At 40.2% G+C, this 25,337-nt stretch overlaps 2 protein-coding genes across 4 annotated transcripts in view; both read right to left on the bottom strand.

Moving 5' to 3' along the window:
* LOC137269893 (uncharacterized) overlaps positions 1-13,550 on the bottom strand; it is a 42,678-nt gene extending 29,128 nt beyond the window's left edge. The window contains exons 1-10 of one of the 3 annotated variants that reach the window (XM_067803731.1): positions 13,490-13,550; positions 8,641-8,710; positions 6,790-7,179; positions 5,241-5,585; positions 4,293-4,348; positions 3,911-3,998; positions 3,730-3,795; positions 3,338-3,394; positions 2,922-2,977; positions 2,521-2,629 (exon numbers count right to left, since the gene is read on the bottom strand). In XM_067803731.1, the coding sequence (XP_067659832.1) occupies positions 2,521-2,629; positions 2,922-2,977; positions 3,338-3,394; positions 3,730-3,795; positions 3,911-3,998; positions 4,293-4,348; positions 5,241-5,585; positions 6,790-7,179; positions 8,641-8,704 (1,231 nt within the window). In that variant the 5' untranslated portion in view covers positions 8,705-8,710; positions 13,490-13,550. Of the gene's footprint in view, positions 1-2,520; positions 2,630-2,921; positions 2,978-3,337; positions 3,395-3,729; positions 3,796-3,910; positions 3,999-4,292; positions 4,349-5,240; positions 5,586-6,789; positions 7,180-8,640; positions 8,711-9,541; positions 9,861-13,441 lie in introns of those variants that run through there. The other 2 variants (XM_067803732.1, XM_067803733.1) reach the window with 2 other exon arrangements.
* Positions 13,551-16,042: 2,492 nt separating this feature from the next.
* Positions 16,043-23,884, bottom strand: LOC137269920 (putative ankyrin repeat protein RF_0381). The gene is made up of 6 exons (XM_067803763.1): positions 23,836-23,884; positions 19,766-19,810; positions 19,220-19,355; positions 18,934-18,947; positions 18,712-18,750; positions 16,043-17,379 (listed from the first exon to the last, which is right to left on the bottom strand). Exons 1-6 carry the CDS (start codon positions 23,882-23,884, stop codon positions 16,043-16,045), a joined length of 1,620 nt encoding a protein of 539 aa, XP_067659864.1.
* Positions 23,885-25,337: the final 1,453 nt, after the last annotated feature.

The raw sequence follows: 25,337 nt of genomic DNA, 5'->3' as shown, positions 1-25,337 counted from the left end.
CTAGGTGTTCTGTGTGTGGGGTGGGGGGAGATACACAGTATGTACATATCAAGGTGTTCTGTGTGTTGGGTGGGGGGAGATACACAGTATGTACCTATCAAGGTGTTCTGTGTGTGAGGTGGCGGGAGATGCACAGTATGTACATATCTAGGTGTTCTGTGTGTGGGGTGGGGGGAGATACACAGTATGTACCTATCAAGGTGTTCTGTGTGTGGGGTGGGGGGAGATACACAGTATGTACATATAAAGGTGTTCTGTGTGTGGGGTGGGGGGAGATACACAGTATGTACCTATCAAGGTGTTCTGTGTGTGAGGTTGGGGGAGATACACAGTATGTACATATCTAGGTGTTCTGTGTGTGGGGTGGGGGGAGATACACAGTATGTACCTATCAAGGTGTTGTCTGTGTGGTGTAGGGTGAGATACACAGTATGTACCTATCAAGGTGTTCTCTGTGTGGGGTGGGGTGAGATACACAGTATGTACATATCAAGGTGTTGTCTGTGTGGTGTAGGGTGAGATACACAGTATGTACCTATCAAGGTGTTCTCTGTGTGGGGTGGGGTGAGATACACAGGATGTACATATCAAGGTGTTCTGTGTATGGGGTGGGGTGAGATACACAGTATGTACTTATCAAGGTGTTGTCTGTGTGGGGTAGGGTGAGATACACAGTATGTACCTATCAAGGTGTTCTCTGTGTGGGGTGGGGTGAGATACACAGTATGTACATATCAAGGTGTTCTGTGTGTGGGGTGGGGTGAGATACACAGGATGTACACATCAAGGTGTTCAGTGTGTGGGGTGGGGTGAGGTACACAGTATGTACCTATCAAGGTGTTCTCTGTGTGGGGTGGGGTGTGATACACAGTATGTACATATCAAGGTGTTCTGTGTGTGGGGTGGGGTGAGATACACAGGATGTACATATCAAGGTGTTCAGTGTGTGGGGTGGGGTGAGGTACACAGTATGTACCTATCAAGGTGTTCTCTGTGTGGGGTGGGGTGAGATACACAGTATGTACCTATCAAGGTGTTGTCTGTGTGTGGTGGGGTGAGGTACACAGTATGTACCTATCAAGGTGTTCTCTGTGAGGGGTGGGGTGAGATACACAGTATGTACATATCAAGGTGTTCTGTGTTTGGGGTGGGGTGAGGTACACAGTATGTACCTATCAAGGTGTTCTCTGTGTGGGGTGGGGTGAGATACACAGGATGTACATATCAAGGTGTTCTGTGTGTGGGGTGGGGTGAGGTACACAGTATGTACCTATCAAGGTGTTGTCTGTGTGGGGTAGGGTGAGATACACAGTATGTACCTATCAAGGTGTTCTCTGTGTGGGGTGGGGTGAGATACACAGGATGTACATATCAAGGTGTTCTGTGTGTGGGGTGGGGTGAGGTACACAGTATGTACCTATCAAGGTGTTGTCTGTGTGGGGTAGGGTGAGATACACAGTATGTACCTATCAAGGTGTTCTCTGTGTGGGGTGGGGTGAGATACACAGTATGTACATATCAAGGTGTTCAGTGTGTGGGGTGGGGTGAGATACACAGGATGTACATATCAAGGTGTTCAGTGTGTGGGGTGGGGTGAGGTACACAGTATGTACATATAATCATGACATGACAGGACTCTCCACGAACTCTTCACTGTTTTCTACTTCTTACTTCTTTTTGTCTAAGTGAACTGTGTGTCTAATTGTGATAAGACGATCCTCTCTGTTATTATTTTGAGGCATCCTAACCCAGGAAATATATGTAGAACTGCTGGGAACAATTACGTTAGGACCCTCAACAAATGATCATCACCATCATAATAAAAATTATTGTTTAAAAGCAGGTCAATACATTAAAAGGAAGACCGATGCTTAATACTGATGGATTTGAACAGAAATAGAGTTGTATTGTTTCAGTTAAAGCACTGTCGGGAATAGGGAAAACTTTTTTTTCTTTACATCTCTACAACTTCTTACAGTGACAGCCCTCTAAGCCTGCTTGCGTGGATATGCCGACATAGGTGGCGTGGCGGTTACGTGTCCTGTTGTGCAGTTGTGCGAATATTTAGGAATACATAGTAACAGACCAAGAACACTTTTTAGGTTTCCTATCTCCGACAGTACTTTAGTTCTGATGTGGGGTAGTGGACTTGTCCCGGAATGACACAAGTTGTCACGAATGGAAGTGGTCTTTTCCCATTCTTTCTGTGACATACGGTCACGGTAGGATTTCCTTGTATCGTTTATTGCACATACACACCCTAGGAAAGGCTAAGTTGTAGGTCTTGTTTCAGATGTTGCTGTGTATATTTCTTAGATGATGACGATACAGACACTTGGCCGCAGCACTTGGATTCAGGGGAAGTAACTCTAATCTGTTCTACATTTCCGAACAGGAAACTAAATATTATGGCATTGATGTTTAATAAAAATGTAGTGCGCTCTTTTGCAGTGGTTTCAATTTGTCGTTGCATAATGACTGTCAGTAGCGGGTTATGTAGTGATTGTCGTCCAGGGTTACCTTTCTTGTGTGTGATCTCAAGTCTGTGCATCCTCTCTTTGGTGGCTTTCAACTCCTGTGTCGTGTCTGCAAGTTGTTTTCTCAGATCAGTGACGACTCTATACACGTGCTGCAAGACATGGGTTATAAACATTGGTAACTGAATGTGAAAGACAAACATTAACAGCCTTGTGCATGTACTTATACTTTCTAACAATGATGGCTGAACGAGTAGCACTGATCAGACGTACGAAATACAGGTGCTTATTTGTTTCAGCTGATTTACAGTTTACGTGTATTTGAGAGATATATGTCAGATCCTGATCTCGTAATGTCACATTTCCAACAACCCTCAATAAGAATGTCACAAGAGAGTGTCGGAGTAACTGTAATGGTTGTCAAACGTGTCAAATAGACAATACCTGTTGTTTACTGGCGCCTCCTGTTTGTCTGTGGCCGCCTCCAGGTTCTGGTAGATCTGTAATTTAAAGATATATATTTATAACAACTCACCTACTTACAGAAACAAATAACTGAGTGACAACACAGGACGACATTAAATTGGTTTATGTTATTCCAAAGGAACGTGGGGATTAACAATGATTGGATTAAGTTTATTATCAGACATCAACTTTAGCATCGTGTTCATCTGACTACATAACCACTATCTGTCATAGGCTTCTCCTCAAAGTGAGGATACATCATTCAGAGGGCATCCATGTATATATTATCCTTGTCTGTGTCGTTATGTATCCCTCGCTTGTTGACAGTGTTAGCATCTGTTGCAACACAGAAGTTGTCCATACATAAAACAAACACCAATCTTGTTTCAGCTTACATGTGATATCTTGAATCTCCTCGTCACCAACTTCTGTCATTGTATCTGTTGCCGTAACTGAAACAGTAAAGTCTGCAGCTGTAGGAATTACAATTTTACTGTTATCGTTTGAGTAAGAAGTTCACATTACATAGACACAAATTCTGATGTTTTATGGACTGAAGTGAAGAATGGAAACTGCCTTCCAACTGTTCAAGATTTATTTTTGTGCATGTATTTGATGAGATAAACACACTGGAATGTCTTTGCCATCTGATGTACCCCTAACACGTCCATAACTAGAGCGTCCATGGACAGCACGACCCATCTAAGGACAGGACTTGTCTTACGATGTGGGGCAGTTAAGTACGGATTGTTTTGAATAATTTTTACTGGTCACAGTTTGTACTCACAGAAACCGCTGCTTTCTGAGGGCTGAGGAGAACCTGGCCTCGTCTCCCACATTGACAGCCGTATGCCTGAGGCAAACCGAATAGCACGTGATGATCAATATATAATACTCCAACAGAATTTATCTGGGAACCTATTTAACTTCACTGTATATCATAACATACACATATCTGCAACACGTACCTGCCAGTTGTGCTCGTTCCTTCTCGTGTAATTGCTGCTGCAATGTTGCCACTCGTTCTGACAGTTCTTGTACCACTTTTTCGTGTTCCTACATTGATTAGATATCTGTGTTATCAGGACATACGTAGACTGTTTAAGTATTTAGTTAACATACATTAGGGCATTACTGCGGGTAGTCTTTCAACTCCAAACAAATGGGGTTAAAATATCACACACATTGCAACATTAAACTTAGAATACTTCAATCGTTAACACGTGTAAAACTCGGTCCAATCGATTAGGGTGACCAGGGGGTGTTAGGGTCAAAACTATTCATAAATCTATTGCTTGTTGGCAAGATGCCATAAACTAGATGAGTGACAGGCGAGATGATTACAGATACCTGCTTGTCCACGTATCTTTTATCTAGGTCGCCATGTCCAGGCAGTGAACGTGGATCTGAAGCAGAGTTCCGAGTCAGCAGTTTGTTTTGACTTTTTAGCGATTTGTTCGTGTATAACAATTTTGAAAAGCACATGCAATGAATATTACAGTGATCCTAAACTTGGGTCGATTCTGTTTGCAACATCACCTATACAGATGATGAAACCGACTTGCAAAATCAGAAAGGCAGGTACACAGTTTCCACAAGCTAAAGTTTTTAACAAATGCATTAGTAAGGAGTGAAAATGCTTCGTACAACCCTGCTTGCCTCCTTGAGGATATGGAGAATCCTGCATTTTCCAGGACTCATAGGACATGACTGTAGCCAATAGAAATGCGGCATGCCAGTATGTTGATTTGAATACTATATACTTATCAATCTTATTGGTGAATCACTCAGCTTTGTTACAGCTGTTGTATAATCGACTGTGGACGAGAAAATGACATGTATGGAGATTACGAGCATCCGATCCAGTTCTCGTGTCAAGCATGTGATAGTGAAGGGCAATAACTGATCTTCATAGGAGATATCACTATATATCACACGTGCTGCTGCTTGTACTAGCCCTACCACCTGAGATCCTGAGATTTCTTTCAGCAGAGTTACAGCTGTATGATATTTCATAGGAGATATCACTATATATCACACGTGCTGCTGCTTGTACTAGCCCTACCACCTGAGATCCTGAGATTTCCTTCAGCAGAGTTACAGCTGTATGATATTTCTAAACAAATCGAGTCTGGATCATACATCCCAGGAAGTAGAACAAAGGCGCTTCGAAGCAAAGATGTCAAACACGAATCTAATAATTTCTAAATAGGGGCTCATTACACAAAAGTAGCAAGTATATTTTCCTGAAGATAAGTGTTTCTTGTTCCGTGTCAAGCACCTAAATGTATCTCTTACCTATGAAGTCCTGCAGCTGGACCTCCATCTGGATGTCCTTCACTGTAGAATCTATCTCCCGGAGGCACTCCAGGATCATTGCTCTCACTTCTTCATGTTTACTGATCATCTCCAGGGCGTCTTCTGTGCTTCTGTGGTGAAAAGTAAATATCACAGAACCAGTTGTAACTCTCCCTAGACAAGCCTCAAAAGAACGTGTCATATTTGCTTTAAGTCGTGTAAAATGACTGTTGCTGGTCTCGTTGTCGACCTCAAGGCCGAGGGTGTCAGGTATGCAGAACCACTTTGTTTCTGATTTATCCTTTTCAGAATAATCTGTCGTCGAATCAAATACACATCTGTATCCTGAAATGAAAGAGAATGTTCGACAGAATACCACCGTTCAATATGAAAGATATAAATTGACACATTGGCTTGAAATGTATGCCATTTTTCACAACAGCAGATGCGGCAGTGTAACACTTTACCTTCTTTGGGTTATTACATCTGATGTAAAAATCACCATCGGTCGAAGAGTTTATTCTGTAATTTGCACGTTAATTCACTTCCTTGAACACTCACCTTTCGAAGATACACCGCAAAATTACTCTCATAATCATACGAAAAGAAACGATGCTTTTGGATTTAAGAATGCCTTTTGAGAATTCAATAGTTCACGTATCACGGTTTAGAGTACAACTTAGAGTACAAATATCTCACTCAATCAATCAATAAGTAAAACACAGTACCAGGAGATGCCAAATTATCAGTAAGCTTACTGAACATAATAACCAAACATTTCTTGCAATCCTGTTGTTCTTATCTCATGTGTAGTCACACGTGTGTATGTATGATTTCCCTTTGGAAAGATCACACAAACTATACATTTGACGGTTCTTTAGTCAGTAACACATGTCTTATTGATACAACAAGATCTTAAGACTTTCACAATGTTTGCAAAGACGACAAGAGTTTTATGGAATACAACTTCTTTATTGTGAAGTGTCATGACGTTTCAAAGTATGTTCTCACTTCTTCATCATATGAATCAGGTGATGTTTTCGTGAATGTGCTGTGATGACACGACAGGTGGATTACATTTTCACTGATCGTTGTTGACTAACCGAGGCTGATACAGTGATTTGTTAGTAATGTTTGTGAATGCTGCAATTGTAAAAGAAGTACCTTGTGTATATTTGAGAAGTTAAAGTATTCGTTACTATTGTAGTTTTGAACATTTATGAAGTGTAGGTGTATATATTACACTGGTACCGTGTGATACCGGTTTAGGTATCTGCTGTATTGGGTTAGTTTTTCCAACTGTGCTCGTGCTTTTTCCCCAATACTCGTTTAAATATACTACTTCATAAAAACAAAACGTCCACCAAATCGAGGATACAGGTCGCTACTGTTTGCTTAAGGCTACAAATTAATGAGTCCGGTTCATGTTTTATATATGGAAGTATGCATTAGTGGACATTTTTTAGCAAGCAGTGGCCATTAATTGGAACAAATATGTGGTTTAGTAGAAGTCAGTGCAGATACGGTCAAAATAAAGCTGTTGTTTTACCTTGGTCTTGCTGCCTTGAATGACTCGTTCCTGTGAATCGTACTATCACTTTGATATCTTCAGGGTGTACTTTTACTTTCTGCAGAAATGTTAAGACAGATTTTCTCACATCAGTGTACATATTAAACATGTTGAAAGCGTTAGCCTTTGTGTCATGTCCGAAGACAAGTATGACTTTTTCTTCAGGAATCCGTAAACTCGCCAGCTTCACACCAGGAGGTCTGTCAAAGTGACGCATCATGTTGGACAAGTGCTTATTAATTCCTCGTGTGAATGTGATTTCATAGTCCTTTGATGGTAGCATACATGTCCATTCTGTTAAATGTATCCAGGAGCATTCTTCCTTGCCAGTGAAATCAACAGTGAAGACGTCATCGTCATCAACAAACACTGGAATTAGGAAATACAATAGGACATTAATCTTACTGTTCGAAAACATAGTGTATTTCATGTTACACGAATGTTGATTAACTCTTCGTGTAAGTATGATCTGACATTCACCAGATTTCGGAATGGATGTCCATTCTGTAAAACATATCCAGAACCTGTCCTCGTTGTCTGTGAAATCAACTGTAAAGACTTCCCCGTCATCATTATTGCCTGGGATTAAGAAATACAATAGATAAAAATTTAAAAAAACCCATTATACTGCGTACCCTAAGGAAATCAACTTTCATCAATGTAATGCAAAGAAATATTCCCGTGTTTTGCCGAGTGATGGAACTGTGTACTTTCAGCTGCATGGTAGTGTTATTCCGTCAGTATAATCCTACTGGTCAACACTGGCAGCAGGTTCGCACATCCAAGTCCTTGGAATCACCAGAAGATGACCCGTGAAGGTCCCGGGGTAGAATAGGCCTTCAGCAACCCACGTTTGCCATAAAAGGCGACTATACTTGTCGTACGAGGCGACTAACGGGATCGTGTGGTCAGGCTCGCTGACTTGGTTGACCGGTGTCATTGGTTCCCAACTGCGCAGATCAATGTTCATGTTGTTGATCACTGGTTTGTCTGGTACAGACTTGATTATTTACAGACCGCCGCCATATAGATGGAATATTGCTGAGTGCGGCGTAAAGCTAAACTGACGTCACTCACTCATCTGAACATTAATTCAGCAATGTGACACTGGCCAGTATGAATTAAACTGGAAGAATCATACAAGATATCAACCAAAGAAATCTAAGGGTTCCCGGGACCATCAGAAGGCGGGATAATAATGCTAAGGTCACGGGATCAACACTACCTGCACCGAGACATCGCTTTCATTGCAATAAAGAAATTGACTATCCATGCTACTTGGTTTTTCTTCACCTATGCAACTTCAACAAATGCCTCTCAAATGACCCATTGTTTCAAGCGACACTCCGATGTTTTAATTTGTTACTGGGTGTTCTAACCTATTTGTTCTACCTATTTGTTGTGAGTTAGGTTCCACAATGTAAGCCATCCAGCTCATAATTCACCACCAACGTATTGATGAAAGTACTCTTTTGTTTTTTCAACACATTAATTATCAGTTCACATGACAGTGTATTTAATCCAGTATTTTCACACTGAAATCATAACTAAGTGTCCACAAATATTTTATGTTGGTTGCTTCGATTTTCTATTGATAATTTTGAGCAAATTTATGTTTCCAAATGCCGAAAGAATCTGCCATGAGTAGGACGAACAAAGAGAAAACGTTCTACACTGATAACATTCTAGAAAAATGACAAGTTTGCGCAATAAACACTCTTTATTTGTACAAAAAGACAATGTCCCACACTCCAGACTCAATATGTTCATTATGATTTCCAGAGTGTGGTTAACCTAAGCAGTGTTTCAATAGATACAGTTAACGTCTACCTTTAGGTTTTACGGCGTTAGATGAATCAGGTGTTGGTGTATTTTCCTTCCTGCTTGCCATCATTTATAACTGAAAAAGAAGGCAGTAAGAAATTATGTGAGCAATGCAAATACCTGGTCTGGTTTATTCAATCACATGCTGAAAGATTAAGATGAACTTTACAGGGTTTTAACATTCAGAAGCAATGTATGTATAATGAGTCCTACTGGGGAGTGCTCAGGTGTGCTTCCGGAATGTGGACATGGTCCGTCAGGGTTAATCTCATTTTAAGAATATGTTCTCGAGAAATCCCTGAACTTAAAAACAGATTCATCAACTTCCTTTTGCCGTCATGTGACTAACCGTCGCCACGCGAAAGAGTCTTACATAGTAAACATCATATTCATAATTACATATACCACACATCAAAGGTTAAGATTCACTAGTGTAAATGTAGCTACTTACTTCAGGTTAAACTGTTCTAAACAAGATTTAGCAAAATATTCCATGCTGATTGAAGGTATTGTTTACAAATGAAATGATGCATTGTAAACCAAATGTGTAGCGTTGAAAAGATCATTGCCATGAGTTCAGTTAATAATGAAAATCAATGATCACTGGCGAAGTCTCAACATTACACCAAAACGCATTCACGTGAACGACATTTGAACATGATTAACAAAAAATAGATGCATGATTCCCGTACAATGTCCATCCAAGTTAGTGAATAAAATCGTCTCTTATGCAACCACCTCTCCCTCTCTTATATATATCACGACGTCCTGCCATACGACCTATCCTGACACAACGTCATCGACAACTGAATGTCGTGCCGAAATCATGTCCTCAGACCCTTGTGTTGGTGGAGAAATGTTGTTTTTACAGATGAGTCAAAGTTTAACATTTCACACGTCAACGTACCTATAGGTGAGTGGGAGACAGTTATGCACAGGCCTGTGTCTTGGACAGGAATCGCTTGGGTGGTGGGTCCGTGATGATTTGTGGTGGAAAAAATAGCACGCCACAGAACGCGTTTGGTGATTGATCGTGCCAACTTGACAGCTGTGTGCTACAGGGATCAGATTCTTCGACCTGTGGTAATTTCTGCAATGTCATGGCTAAGTGTTAAGACTCCTACACGACAAGGGTTGCTATGGATTTCCTACAACACCACAACGTTGACTTACTCCCATGGCCTGCACATTCAACGGATCTCTCCCCGATAGAGCTTGTTTGAGACGAGATAGATCGACGACTACACTGTCTTCCTCATCCTCCAGATAACGTCCTTGACCTTGCAACAGAACTCGAGAGAATCTGTCGTGACATGTTACAAGCTTTCCTTGCATGTTTGATAGGCCCCATGCGTCGTCGATGCACTTCTCTTCTCAATGACAATGGTGGACCTATCCGTTATTGAGCTTGTGACATGGTCGTTTGACCCCTGTCCTGCTTGTGAACTCGTGACGTCATGACGTTCGAGATGAAATGTTCCCGACTTGTAATGGTCTCATGATCACTTTCACTAAAGTTTATATGTACCTCTGACATTCCTATCGTTCTTATCAACTGGGATAATAATTTGACAATGCACAGTTTCTTTATGTGGCTAGTATATATTGTCACAAAAATGTCGTTTTAAAGAAAACACATGGTGCACATGTTTTCTATTAAACAAACATTCTGTAGTAATCAGAGTACAATTTTAGTAACCAGAAAGTAGCATTAGGGGTAATTATCACATACTGACTCAAAGGCTTCATCAGAATTGATTTTTTTTTTTATGTTGAGATTTACTAGTTTCATTTTACACACTATTTCTCAATTGCTGAGACGTCAACACAGGCGATTTATGTGAAGTATCCGTCACTGCAAGAAGAGTCGTAATCAGACCTAGTCTGTCAGAGAAATTCACAGCTCGTGGCAATTTCAGCTTAGTCGACATGCAATCCCTACCCTAGTATGTCAGAGGAATTCACAACCCGTGGCCAGTTCCGCTTAGTCGACATGCAGTCCCTACCCTAAGGTTTCTTCACGTGGATTCTAGTGTACCAGTGCCATTTGACCAGGTTTTGTGTGCTACAGCCGTTAATATCAAAGAGAACCGCTGAAATTGCTTATGGACATATTCATGTTGTTTGGCGCCCCACAGATACTGCTAAGTTTGAATTCAAGTAGTCACTGAACTAATAGAACTTAGATAGATCTGATCATTGTGCACGGTAAACCAAGACACCCTCAGAGTCAAGGTTGAGCGAGTGAATTCTGATATCAAGGACATGATTTGTGCTTGGATGAGTGAGAATACCATCACTGATTGGACTGTTAGATTAGATTTATTCACTTCAGGAAGAATTATAGCTTTTCATCAAATATCAACCAATCAGCAAATTCAGGTCTCTGAAATTGAGGCCAAAATTCACGTTGGATTGTGATCAACGCCACTGTGTAAGGCCATATGTTGAGGCCAGTTGAGTATAGCATGGTATCAAGGTCGGGGAGATGAATCGCCAAGAATAACTTTATCCCACAGGACTTGCTCCTGATTTACAGTAATCAGTAATGACATCGATATCTGCCTGCATGTGTTGGATGCATTCTAAGGCCTTGCTCTCACTTCCATCACATTGTCCAGTGTGATTTTCCGTTCTATGTATACCGGGTCAGAAACGAACTACACATTTCTGTCCAAATTCACCAGTTTCATTTGGATAAGCTAAACCAAGTGTCTTAAACCTTTTGGAACATAGTTTGTTTTCCTTTCTCACTTCTATAATGAATCCACTCAGACAATAATGAAGCTTGTCATCATTGAGATCATCTAGATCAAGAGGAATCATACTAACTCGATGGCCGGATGTAGCGCGATTAAGTATCCTTCCATTACTCGAAGTTCGCCCAGATATAAAACAGACAACATGCCCATTCTGTACACGTCTCTGTTTTCTGTGACACTATCTTCTTGCTCATTTTCGTAACTTGCCGATGAGATAAGGGTTCACTGAAGGGTGTAGTAGTTGATTTCCTTGCACATTGCATTTCTATTCCTTGTGAAACTGCACATATCATGTCATTATCACGCGGAAAGAAAGCCAAAAAATCACTTTTATGTCTTTTTTTTGTCACTGATATCAATGTAGGATCATTTGTCGGAGAAACTGCATTACTATGAACAAATACACTTGTGAGCACGGAATAAAATCTTCTTCAGACATTCTGCACCATTTTGTTGCTGACACCAGCAATGGGGGTGAATGTGAAATCATGTTTCTTAATGAACGTTTGCGCATGTAGGAAAATCATTCATTAATAACTCATTATCTCGTACAGGGCAAACTCAAATTCAAACCGAGAAGAACATAGTTATCACTTAATACAAGTACTCTGCTCATTCAGGGCCACATTATATTATCACGCAGCCCTTATCGTGGTCAGATGTATCAGATGACACGTGCCTTAAGTGACATAGAAACAATACGAAACTTTCAACGACCTTAAGTGTCAAAATAAAACTTTACTACGTCAGAGCGCAACGACATGGCGCAATGCATAGTTTATCATTATTATGATAACGTTTCGTGTACATGCAGCCATTTAATCATGTAATGCTAATTATAATGAATTTTTTTGCGACTAGAATCCACCTCGATGTTGCTATAAGGCATCACATGATTACCTTAACGGAATTGTACTTTCAAGGATGCCACTAAGTGCTACACGCGACCGCTTTTCAGGTATCCATTTTAAACAGCTGGGTGGACTGAGTGCAATGTGGACGGAATGCCCTGCCCAGAGTCACAGTACAATATGAGATCCACGTCACCAATGTTGGCGTCACCAGCAGCTTTCGAACTCGCGCCTTTGGCGTGAGAGGCCAGCATGCTAATCAGTACACCACTGTGCTCCACATTAAATATATGTCACGGTTTCATTCGGGTGGGCCACGCGGACCTTAGCGTCTAATCGTTGAAGTGGTTAGTTGGATCATGAGGTTCTAACCACTTCGATCAGAAGGCCCCCGTGGAGACGTGACGATCCCGGGGTAGAATAGGCCTTCAGCAACCTATGCTTGCCATGAAAGGCGACTATGCTTATCGTAGGCGACTAATGGGATATGGCTGGAATATTGCTGAGTGCGGCGTAAAACTAAACTCACTCACTCACCAGGCTCCCGTGATGTAACCTATACATAAACCTTACCAGACAAATCTTCTTAAAAAGAAGTCCCATAAAAATCTTCAGTTTAAAGAACAGAAAAAGCAAACTGGTTGTTGTCTAGATTCATTTTCCGGAACATGGTTTTGAAAAACAAAGTTGTTCATCATTCCCTATTTATGGCTTTCTAGGGCTTAGAAATTATGTTTCGGGACTAATCTTTGTCTTTCATGATCGTGTTTGTTATTAATCTTACTCAACTGACTAAACACAAGTTAGTATACATTGAGAAGAATACAAGAGTTAGGTATTCCGACGAATGGATATCTGACAATATAGTGTGCAATATATATATATATATATATATATATATATATATATATATATATATATATATATATATATATATATATATATTGATGTATGCACGTCTAGATATACGAGCAACAAATATATATACTAGTATATACGTGTAAATGTAAAGGACAGGTACACTGATAAAACTTCACAGGAATCTCCCTCCTGTACCAATTTTACACCAAATTCGTGCAAATGTACTGGAGTGAACGTTTACAGTCCCTGCTGTTTAAAATCAGAAATCAGACATGAATATCTTACCTTTGGTGTACATGCAATTGAAAATCTAAAGACATGTGAACAGCTTACCTTTGTTGTACATGTAATGTGAAATCGGAAGACATATGAACAGCGTACCTTTGCTACACATGCAGCGCTGCTAACACCCCCCAGTCTGCCTGCTCACTATCTGAAGTACAAGGTACACCGGTCCAACCTGTGTCATGGTGCGAGTGTAATCAACAAACAAGGCTTATATCATTTATATCATTGACTGTCATTTATGGAAAAGCTTTCACATGTCTACCATAAAACACATCCCACATTCTTTCATCTTGTATCAAACATTTTGAGCATGAGTGCTGTGACCGTTTGTTGTCACGGTGGGGAGAGAATGGTCGACTGCACCTCAACCTGCCTGAAATACCAACGGCTGGAAGTGCAGGAATGTTTCTGCAAACAAAGGGAAAGACGACCGGTGGAAAGCTGATACCACATCTCTTGTCATGTATTTATTGTGGATTCCTACAAACATAATACAGACTGCGTGTTACGCTTGTGTTCAGTGCTGAAAGCAAAATGTTGGATAGGTTCCGGCTATTTGACCGTTCTCGATCTACATCTGATCACCAATATAGCTGCCATTTATGCTAATGATATCTTGTTTTACGTGTCATTATTAGCTGTAGATCCTGCACTTGGGTTAAAACAATCATCAAAAAGGATCCGCAGAGACGTCTGTGTTATGAGATGTATGCCTCACAGGCGTTACCAAAGGCGAGGTTCAACAAGGCAGATGTTGTTGTCGCCAAACTGAGACCCCTAAATAATTTGTAAGAGTTCCGTTAATTGTAAGGGTATGTGTGCACACTGAGTATATAATTCTGACTTTTATATTCTGTCTACAACTGTCTGTGACATTCAAAGTGAAATTTTTCCTGGAGTTTGTCATGTGGAATTATGGTGCCAAAAGCTGAGAAATGGGATTAAACCTCCTTTTTTCTGAGTGTTAAAATGCTGTAAAACGTCAGTCGAAAACAATTCATAAGTGTTTGACAATATACAAGTCTTGGAATATGTACTAAGAGAGTAATTACATTTTTCACTTACTGCAACATGATTGATGTACTTGGATGACCTGGTGTCTCCTGAATTTCGAAACTACCTGGGACACAGTGACTGAATTCACATCTCCAAATCAAATGTATACAGCTTTTAATAGCCTTTATTGAAATAGATACACGCATATCAGTTTGCATCTTAAACTCATGTATTGTGATAAATTCTTGTCTTGCTAATATTCTAGAACACGTCAATAACACATTGCTTACATAGTCATTCTCAAGTACTCATATATGCTCGACTGATGGATTGATGCTTTTGGTAAGTTGTGTTAGATATAAAGGCTGGGCGGGACAACTTAGGAATGGCCACCGAGTCCTAACTTGACACACAGAAGGAAGCAAGTTACAAAGACATATTTCGTATCATTGGAAAGATTTCGAGGAGATGAACACGAACAGTTCATTTGCCAGTGTGTTCACTTTTTAATAAGCTCACAAACTGGCTCTCAAAATGCATTTCTGCAGAAATTTCTGGCAGACTTTTTTTTCTGCAGAAATTTCTGGCAGAAATATCTTTTCCTGCACAAATTTCTGGCAGAAATATTTTTCCTGCAGACATTTCTGTTGATGAATTCAAATTATGGCTCACACGTCTTACATTGTTATTATTGTATGTATGTAGTATATGTCCGGTTTCGTCTCCTTTTCACCTTCAACCCATGTCGCATACAAAAGTAATGTAGGCTTATTGGGATTGGAAAATGCACCCCGGTACTGTTAAATTAATCTTGCACGACGTGAATCCACTAAAACGTTACAACTGTGTTATAATGAAACGGATGGGAATAATGCATAAGCCTTATAAATTGTAAAAGCTATAATAAAATACGGTTAAATTCACACTGTAAAATACTTGGTTGTCTGGCACTAATAGGCTTTAAAAAGGGAAAACGACATCATTTAACGAAAGTCTATATTAAATTATTTAACGATTGTGTTTAATCTTATTCAACTAAGATAATTCTTGTCGCGAAACAAAAAATATCAGATCCGTTGATCATGCTAAGTGCTTATTACTTGGAATAAACATGAAACTACCACTCATGCAGCAGTATCATTACTTATACTCTCTAATTTTGTTAAATTAAGATAATTCTGGTAGTGAAGTAAACAATTTCTGCCAGAAATGTCTGCAGGAAAAACTATTTCTGCCAGAAATTTCTGCAGAAATGCATTTTCAGAGCCAATTTGTGAGCTTATTAACACGTGAACACACTGACAAATGAACTTTTTGTGTTCATCTCCTCGAGATCTTCCCAGTGATATAAAATATGGTCTTTGTAGCTTGCTCCTTTCTGTGTGTCAAGTTAGCACTGGCTGGCCATTCCTAAGTTGTCCCACTCGGCCTTTATATGAATATATCGAACACTTTCATATTGTAAACTGACAACTTCGAGTATCTACATGTGTCCAAAGTATAGTAACATCTACAGATTGCTGACACGATATAATTAAATAATATTTCCCATACAACTAACGAGAATGCATCACACATACTGTAGATTAAATACATTATAAAATCATTGGTAGGTAGCGTGTGACTTGTTCTGTCTGTTCGTGCATCGTATCAAAGTACATCACTGTCACGAACACCAATAATGTTCTGAATATGTTCTACCATTGACACGTGTCCGCCCATACAAGCAAGATGATATACACTAAAACCATCACGGTCAGCTAGTGTCAGGTCCGCCCCTCTGTTTACGAGTAGGTCAAACACTTCCTGGCGTCCACATACTGCTGCCATCATTGCCGGTGTCCTGTGAGACTGTCCTCTACTATTGATGTCAATATGTTCCTTTGACAGAATTTCTTCAACAATGTCTTTGTTTCCTCCGATACAGGCCATGTGAAGTACGCTGTTTCCGTCTTTGTCCTGTTTTTTCATGTCACATTTGTTATTCGTAAATCTATCAAATATATCTCTTTGTCCATTCTTTGCTGCAAACATTACAGGTGTCATCTGGTTTTGTCCAGGACTGTCTATATTAATGAGACCCTCTGTCACAATGCACTTTACTATGTCAATGTGACCCCGAGAACAGCTTGTATGAAGGATATTGTTTCCATCGCGACAGGTCTTGTGTATGTCACACTGTTTACTCACTAGCAGCTGAAATACGTCTGTATGGCCAGACTCAGCAGCTAGCATCACTGGAGTCTTCCCCATACTGTCCTCTCCATCCACAGAAACAATGTTTTTCTTGAGGATGTGTTGCACCATGTCAACATTTCCTTTAACACATGCCATGTGCAGGATATTTTTCCCGTTCTCCTGCACTATTGGCAAGATGCAGTCCTTACTTACAAGCAGTTCAAAGACTTTTACATGACCAAAGTTGATTGCAAACATCAGTGGAGTCTTTCCGTTAAGTCCCCTGCTGTTAATATCAACATTGACTTTGGAGAGGATATGCTTCACAATCTCCACATTTCCTCCGATACAGGCGATGTGAAGGATGTTGTTTCCATCTGAATCAACAGTTGTAAGATCACTTCCGTTCTTCACAAGTAAGTCAAACACTTTCCGATGCCCAAACCTTGCTGCCGCCATCACTGCTGTCCTGTTACATTGACCTGCTATGTTGACATCAACTGTTTCCCTAGACAGAATATATCTCACTATCTTGAAATGTCCTTTGACAGAAGCCACGTGAAGGACAGTGTTACCGTCATCATCTGTCAGTGACAGGTCACCACCTCGTTTCACAAGGAGGTCAACTAGTTTTCGGCGTCCACACTCAGCAGCTATCATGACTGGTGTCCAGCCACACTTTCCTCTGCTGTTTATGTCCACCAGTTCGTGAGATAAAATTTGTCTGACTTGAGCAAGGGTCCCCCTTCTGCAGGCATTATGCAACATTGTGTCCTCTCGGCGGCTATCATCTAGATTTGCGGCTGAAACTACACAGAAATTAAAGAACCTTACCTGTAACCTTATAGTCATAGAGGAGCAATTGCTTCGTTCATTGTAACTGACACTACGTCTACTAACGTTTCATTTCAGCATCACAACGCCCAGACTAAGAGAGAGTGGACAGCTGCAGCCATAGAAGAATATATCCAAACTCTACTGACACAAACAGAAATACGAAAAGCATGAACATCTTTTCTGTTCTTTTTCACCATCCAAGGTTATATCCTGAGGGTATATGATTTTGTTGGAATTGGTTTCAGTGAAGTGATAGCACATCTTGCATGAACGTATTAATTGTGCACGTTTACAAGATACTAATTGAACAAGCCCGCTATGCTTTTGTCATCAGGATTACTTAGTGCCAGTAACATGTCTTGAATGTTGGCCTCATTACATGTGTTTTTGTCCGTTTATGAGAAAAGTTTCCTGTCCACTAGAACAATCAGTATAAAACATGTTAGGATTATTCTACACAAGCATGAAATTTAAGTTACTGCTGTTTAAGAAATACAGTTCGTTCTACCACCATGTATAGTGTAATAAAGCACACTTTCGCCCTAAACTATTATAGTTAAAGCATAAAGTTTCTTTCTAAGATGCCCTATTTAATAATGTCTTAGCCTAATTTCGATTACTGTATGACATAAAACAAACGACGGTGTCTGTGACCTAAATTAAGAATCCTCGCACAGGGCTAACTGACGCGCTGTTCTCTTGGCGTGAAACAAATGATGAACAGTTTGGTGACGGTTTATGTTCGAGTTAAATATCTCATCTAGATCATTTTAATTACATATGTGAGTCTCTTAAACCATACAAGGCAATATGACCGTCTCATTTCTACTAACAACGAAAGTTTAGATCAGTACAATTAGCCGAAGGTGACTAGTCATGCGACATTCCTCGACTGCATTGTGGGAATGTAAACACTGAAAACATTACCGTGTCTTTGTACAATTTTGAGTCGAACTATAAGAAATTTTATCCTTCGGAAAACATAAACGTAATGTTTCCACCAGTGATGTTAGCTGTGTGATGCAACTGCAAAGCAAGAACTGGCATCTATCGTGACGTGTGACGTAATGCAAAAAAAGTTCGATTACGAGGGGGCAGACTGGATGGCGCAGTGACGTCAACACATTGTGACGTAATGCAAAAAGAGCACATTATCTTCTGATAAAGTATTGTCGGCGCCTTTGGTCGCCTTTCAGACCTTCGTATTATACTTTTGGTCATGTGACAAGGATTGTTTACCTTACAATACTATTGCGCTATGGGCCATATAGCCTGAAATATGGAAGAAACCTTACTGATCGTACCTGGAAGTAGTGTCTGGCCAACCTCAGGGTCAGGCTGACCTGAAAACATCAATAATAACAAGGAAAATATATTATATGCTGCAGTTCTACACCGTCCATGCAGACACACATATTCTATGTTCAAATATTCCATTAGTATAATACTGAACATATCCAAGCTCATGTATGATGAAAGATGACACTACTGCTGTTAATATATGATTGCAAGCTGTATTTACTCACCCCTCTTTTTATGCCTGAAAACAAATTTGGAGGCAGTTTATAACAAACCTTCTCTCATAAAATGAATATATTATTTATGTAAAGTGAAGCATAGATCTGAAATGTAATTAATGTTCTTACTACAATGCTGAATTAATGCACCAATTGATGATCTTTACTTCATGAAAACGTAAAACGTATCGCTACCTTGATTTTATATTGAGTTTTTCTTAGTGAAACAACGTTTTCGGAATGATTTTGTTTTCATGAAATATTTCACCTTTGTCAAGTGCTATATCTTACTTACCTCAGGTAGACACTTACTGCAATCACAATGACGACACTTGCTGTGACAGCTATTGACAAGGACATAGCTAGCACTGATTTATCTGATGGAGGTTGTGTGGTGGGAGTCTTCCTTCGCTGGGTGCTGGGAGTACCTGCTGTGGATACAAAGTAGCGTGATTTATCATGACACCAAAAGGGACATACTGTGGTCTATCATTACACTAATACGAACACACTGTGATGTACCATGACACTATACGGACAGGCTGTGATTTTTGATGATATCAATAACAACACACTGTGATCTGTCATGGCACTAATAAGAATACACTGCAACAACATCTTCATTCTATATCAACAGTGCAAATGTTGAAGCTATTACACATCCACTATCATGATGTGACATACCTTGATTCGTTATGACACCAATAATAGCTTCCTGCTAATATCTTAAAAACTAGTAAGGACATTATGCCATTCAGCATGACAACTAAAAACAACACTGCAACAAAATCTTCATTTTATGACAACATTGCGAATGTTGAACCTATGACATATCCTCTACCTGACGTTGTGTCTTCTTCGGGAGTCACAGTTGTTATGTCGGGAACTGAGGCCAAGAAAAGAATGAAAATTAACATGAGACAAAGTGAACAATGGTCTGAGTGTTTGTCAAGAAGTGAGCACCTCATTTGGACACACTTTGCAAACAGAACCAGTCAAGAAATACTTTTCCAATATTGCAAAAAACGTCCCAAGTGTGACAGCTAGGACAATAACATATGACTTGTTGACACAATGATATGTTCTTATATATATCAGTCAGGTCGAATATATCTCAGATGTATCAACTGCTAACACATACGCTTTGGCTAGAACCTATAAACAAGAAGAGAAACTATGACCACATTCCAAATGTGTTATGCTCACCAGTGTCACAGAAAGGGCCAACAAAGTTGTCAATACAGCCGAGGGTGCAGTGCCCATTTTGCTGATTACAGACATTTTTCGAGCAGCTAGTGCTGCAAGTGTAATTGCAATATATGCCGTGCCAGCCTCTGCTACATCCCTCAGGACACGTTCCGGTGTTTAAGTCACAGAATCTGTCAAATGTATTCCGTGGAACAGCACATTGTGAAGGACAGGACTTGTCACACAGTTCTCCAAATGAACGAATGTCGCATTCGGCAACGGTGAACGCCTTAACTGTTAAGCAAAGAAATAGACACAGAAAATGATTACACCGAAACTGAAATAAAGGTTTTCGTACAAATAACTACATTTATAGGAAACATTTGCCTATTTTGTAACGCTACACGATAATAATATTGTTTGGAAAGAGAAACTTCAAACATCTCGCCGGACATCAGTTCACAGACTAGATACAGTGATTTGCCTCCATATTGCAACGCCTCGAGTGCACTCTATCACATATGTTATTATTAGAGAAGGAAGAGAAACAGCTATCGCTGTACCCGCAACGGTTAATGACTGTGATGATATATTGTGTCAAGAAACGGATCCGTGACCATGTTTACACATGTCATTGTGTCACAATCGTTTAGAAAGTGATTACAAAGCGAGAGGAGAACAAATACAACAGAAGAACGTGTAGGACTGGATTCCAGTAAATGGAGAGTCATTGGAGAGCTACTGTCATGTGATGACATAGTTACTCACAGGATAATATGATGACAATGATGGTAAGGAACATGGTGACCTTCTACACTGTAACAGAGGAAACGATAATCTGGTAAGAATATACGTGTCCTGCTGAGTACTGTAGGACATTGGAAAGTGGTAACGAGGAAGCTAACTTATCTGCAGTGCAATGGCAAAGTTTGTTAGCAGATGTTTTCCTTACTTGAAGTTATCTCTTCAGAGTCATTTGTCTTCTATGAGCATGTTCATTACCATGCAAGTAGATGTTCAATTCAGGGATTGAGGAGGCTTGCAGTTTAACCATAGACACCCTCCTACTCGCCACGAGAGTTGCCTAAGCTTGAAGAAACATAGCCGTGATATCCTGTGCTAGTCGTAACAGGTAATAAGGTGGATTTGCCGATCTGACTGATCCCGCTGCACGACTTACTGGTGGACGTTTAAGTGTGGACCAATCAAGATCAATTATGGAGCTCCTGTCAGAATTCCTTGAATCAGAGGAAGCAGTCAAAAAGCAACTCTTCATTCCACCCGGCGAATGAAGGAACGTGTAAGTTGAGACTGTTTGCATGAACTGTCTCTCTAATGTTGATGTTAGGTATCCTACGACAAAACATGACATTTTTGCGGTTGATAATGCAATACCGGCTCTGATCCCAGGTGTCGAACAGGCACTCAGTGATGTATAGAGTCCAGCTTGGCGTGTATTTAAGTGTTATTAGTTGTAGCAAGGGTCTTGATATATTTGCCTGGTGCATCAGTATACACTGGTGTGAAGGTCTTCATCGCTGATAAGTGTATATGAAAAGCCCTTGTAACAGAAAAAGTACGATCACAAAGTACGGAATTTGTAATTCAGGAGAGTGATGTGGCGACTGTGGATTTGAAAACACGAGAGGAAGTCAGGACATGTGATCTTATTAGGCTGTAACCAAAGACTGTTCTGGAAGATGACGGATAATTAATACTGATTGTACACTAAGACTAGGACTTTATTTGTAAAATGCCTCACAAACCAAGCATAAGATGGAAATAAGGAAGTCATATGACGTCATAAGTTGAACACCAACTACTTGACTTAATACACTAAAAATGAAACGGCTCAAGGCTTGGCAGGAAATATATGGGCAGTTACATAGATACCCCAAATCACTACTTACAAGTACAAGCATAAATAATTCTGAGCTCGAAAGACTCATTGTCTAGAACCTGTTTTGAAAGAGGACATAGGCAGTACAGACATTTTTCAAAAGACACATGACAGCATATGTTCGTCATCTTAGTAGTAGCTATAGATTCTCTCAAACAGGAACACATGCACAGGGGCTGCCCTGATACTTCCTCGTCAGGTGGGAAACGTAGACGTGTAATATGAACAATACGCCACTCAGTGACAGTATGTGGACTTACCGAGGACTAGAGTACTGCACAAATTACACACGTTCCAGTTTGTACTCCATGGTGTGACAGTCAGACTAGATGAATATGTATCAGGATACATGCCATCTCTGTTTTACTGCGCGGCTTCCCAGGTGGGCAAGGACGGGTATTGTTGACAGTCAAGGAAGAAAGCGTCTGGTATCCATACAACTGTGCACCCTGGATTTTGTTGTTGCATTGCAACTATTTTTATCTACGATTCATGCTTTGAATATCTTGACCTGACTAAGGTACAGCTGAACTGCACACACCTTCCTCATACTATAGCATGTGTATAGAGCTATTCACATAGACGTGTACAAGATACAAACAGCTAGATAATATATGTGCATACACCATGTGGGTTGACTATGGGGTCAATATCTAGGGTTGATCAATCTTCCATAGAGGCTGGTTATCAGATAACAACCAAGGGCGGTTATCTACATAACTCTCGGTGCGATACTGGAAATGGGACTCAACTTCGCCTCACCTTATTCCCAGTATCGCACCTCGAGAAGGACTTTTGTCTTTTTAGACCGGGTTTGAAAATCCTATTCCTCTGCCTCAATGTTTTTGTTGAAAACATCATAAACAAGTACATAAAAAATACAGAATTATTCAAACAAGTTTATTGTCTACAATATCCGCACATTGCAGTTGATTAATTTGACCCGGCGGGACCTTCCCCTTCCGTTCGTCTCACGGTCACTGGAATCATCTGAAACATGAAATAGCTAGTTTGACATGATTGCTTATAGGTATTCTTGTAATGAATGTTATTTAAGAAAACAGCTAATTTTATGAATCATAAATTCTTTTCACGAGCAAATGACAGTTAGCAACAAATGGCTCAACGTGAATACCCATATCATAATATCTTGGAAGGAACCGTGAAGATGTGGTAATAGGTATCGTATTCTGACAGCCACAACTGAGCAAGACACCAGAAATGGGCCTCACACGTTGTACCCATGTGGGCAATCGAACACGAACCACGAAGCCACCTCACAGCCCCGAGTAGGAATACAGATACGACAAATGCTACATCAGGCATGCCACTTACCAGATACTCAGTGACGACCACTTTCCTTTCTAATCAGCTGTATATCTATAGCAGCTGTAGAGCACAGCGAGTGGTAGGTGTCATGTCCCTGCAGACAAGCGGCCTCCCACGGCTTGAGGGATGTACCAAACTTGTTGCAGGGGTTTCTAAAGGAAAGTCATGTAGAAAGTGTCGTCCCTCCCTTAAATGATAAATGAAAGCAAATTTTAATGAAATTTCAGTACATCCATTATCAGTTTCTTCGTTAACATATTTTAAGAAGCATTTCAATCCAGAAATTATCAGGTCGGCATAAACGTGTGATGTGTTTTTGTCCTTGCAATTTTGAAATCATGGTATAAATGTAATGTAACTGGTCCGAGGTTAACAGTTTCGCTTGAACCAAACGTTTCTGTCTTGCATATGTCCAAAAAATCTTTTCTCTTAATAATTGCGAAAATAGTTCCATCATGAGTTTCCAATTGAAAAAAAAATACTTGAAAACTTACCACTTTCGGGCTCCTCTTCATCTACAGCTTGCAGAGGTGAATGTGACATCGATCTCGGTCTTCACTTGGGTAGATCCTCAGACATTTGGGCTTCACTGTGAGATGTTTCAACCCACCCTGGTTAGTCCTAGACATGACTTCCATATAATACACATTCTCCTCTCCGTCCTTCTCTTGAAGTGTGATTGATTGTTAATGTATCACTGACCACAGTGCTCGTCGCCGCTTCTCAGTGCAAAATGTTTCCCGTTTAGGTAAATAATAGTTCTCAGCAAGGTACCAGCGTCGTGGTCCCCCAAATCCTCTTCTTCCAGAACATATTTTCTTCTTCCGGAATAAATGGTTGAGCTTGGCGTGTGCTGTTCAATCAACACCCTCACGAGTCTGCCATCGAGTACTTCCCGAAAATCTTTGAAACCGGGGCTTCGTAGAATATTGAGAATGACCTTTGTGTTTACTCGTAGGTATCCTTATATCACCATACATAGTTTTAATAGGGATGTCTCCAGAGCTGGAATCACTTCCTTGTTTGCCGTAGTGTATTGGCTGTGACGTGTTATTGCGCATGCATTAAAAATAACAGTAAAATGCATTTACTGCCCATTTGTTGTGTTTCAGAACGGGATATCTTGAAAGTAGAAATCTGTAATTGGTAATTGGTTCACGTAAACGCTTGGTTGCTTTCTCCATCTGTACCAGATCTTCTAGCTCGATCGGCACAAAGACCATGAACACGGAGTCGTCTGGTCACAGTCTGCTGACTGGATGACGTCACCGTGACGTATCAGTTCCCTAAGTGAAACACCTGCAAATACCGGTCCTCTTTTTGAGTACTGACCTTCAGTCTACCACACTTTGGCCTGTTTACAATCTGTAGTACATTAGGCGTGTGACATTTGCAGCATCCCATCCCGCTCATCCATGATGCACACATTTGTATCAGCCTAAAGGATTCAGACTGACAAAAAATGGGATAGAAACCATCACAGTGTATTAGAATCTGTACCCGCTGACGAACGAGCCAAGGATGTCAGAAACTTAAAACTGTCGTGTGAAGATCTGCCTTCTGAGTGTACATTGCGGGTGCATTGGTCAGTCATTGGTCAGAGTTTAGACTCACTAGTGTACATGTAGCCACTTATTTCAGTCAACAGCTCTAGGCCAGATTTTGCAACATATTCCATTCCGTTTAAAGGTGCTCTTTACACGTGAACTGACGAATTTTAATTAAAGAATCATAACGTTGAAAAGATTATTGTAATGTGTTCATTAAATGATAAAATTCAGCGAAAATCTGCCAATTCTTAGCAAAAATTTACTTCAAAACACAGCTGTTCACGTACATGATATCTGCACATGCTTTTTACCAATCTGATGCATGATCCTCGTGCAATTCATCTGCCTGAGGTTTGCAGTTGGTTTCCCAAAGCCAGTGGAGAAATGTATTTTCTATTTAACCATATATACACATCGCATATAGTGAGTGTTTTAAGTGAGGCTAA

Source organism: Haliotis asinina, unplaced genomic scaffold (assembly GCF_037392515.1).
Source record: "Haliotis asinina isolate JCU_RB_2024 unplaced genomic scaffold, JCU_Hal_asi_v2 scaffold_18, whole genome shotgun sequence".
NCBI classification, from domain to species: Eukaryota; Metazoa; Mollusca; class Gastropoda; order Lepetellida; family Haliotidae; genus Haliotis; species Haliotis asinina.
Note: the sequence above shows the minus strand (reverse complement) of the source record. Positions and strands in the feature narration are given on the sequence as shown.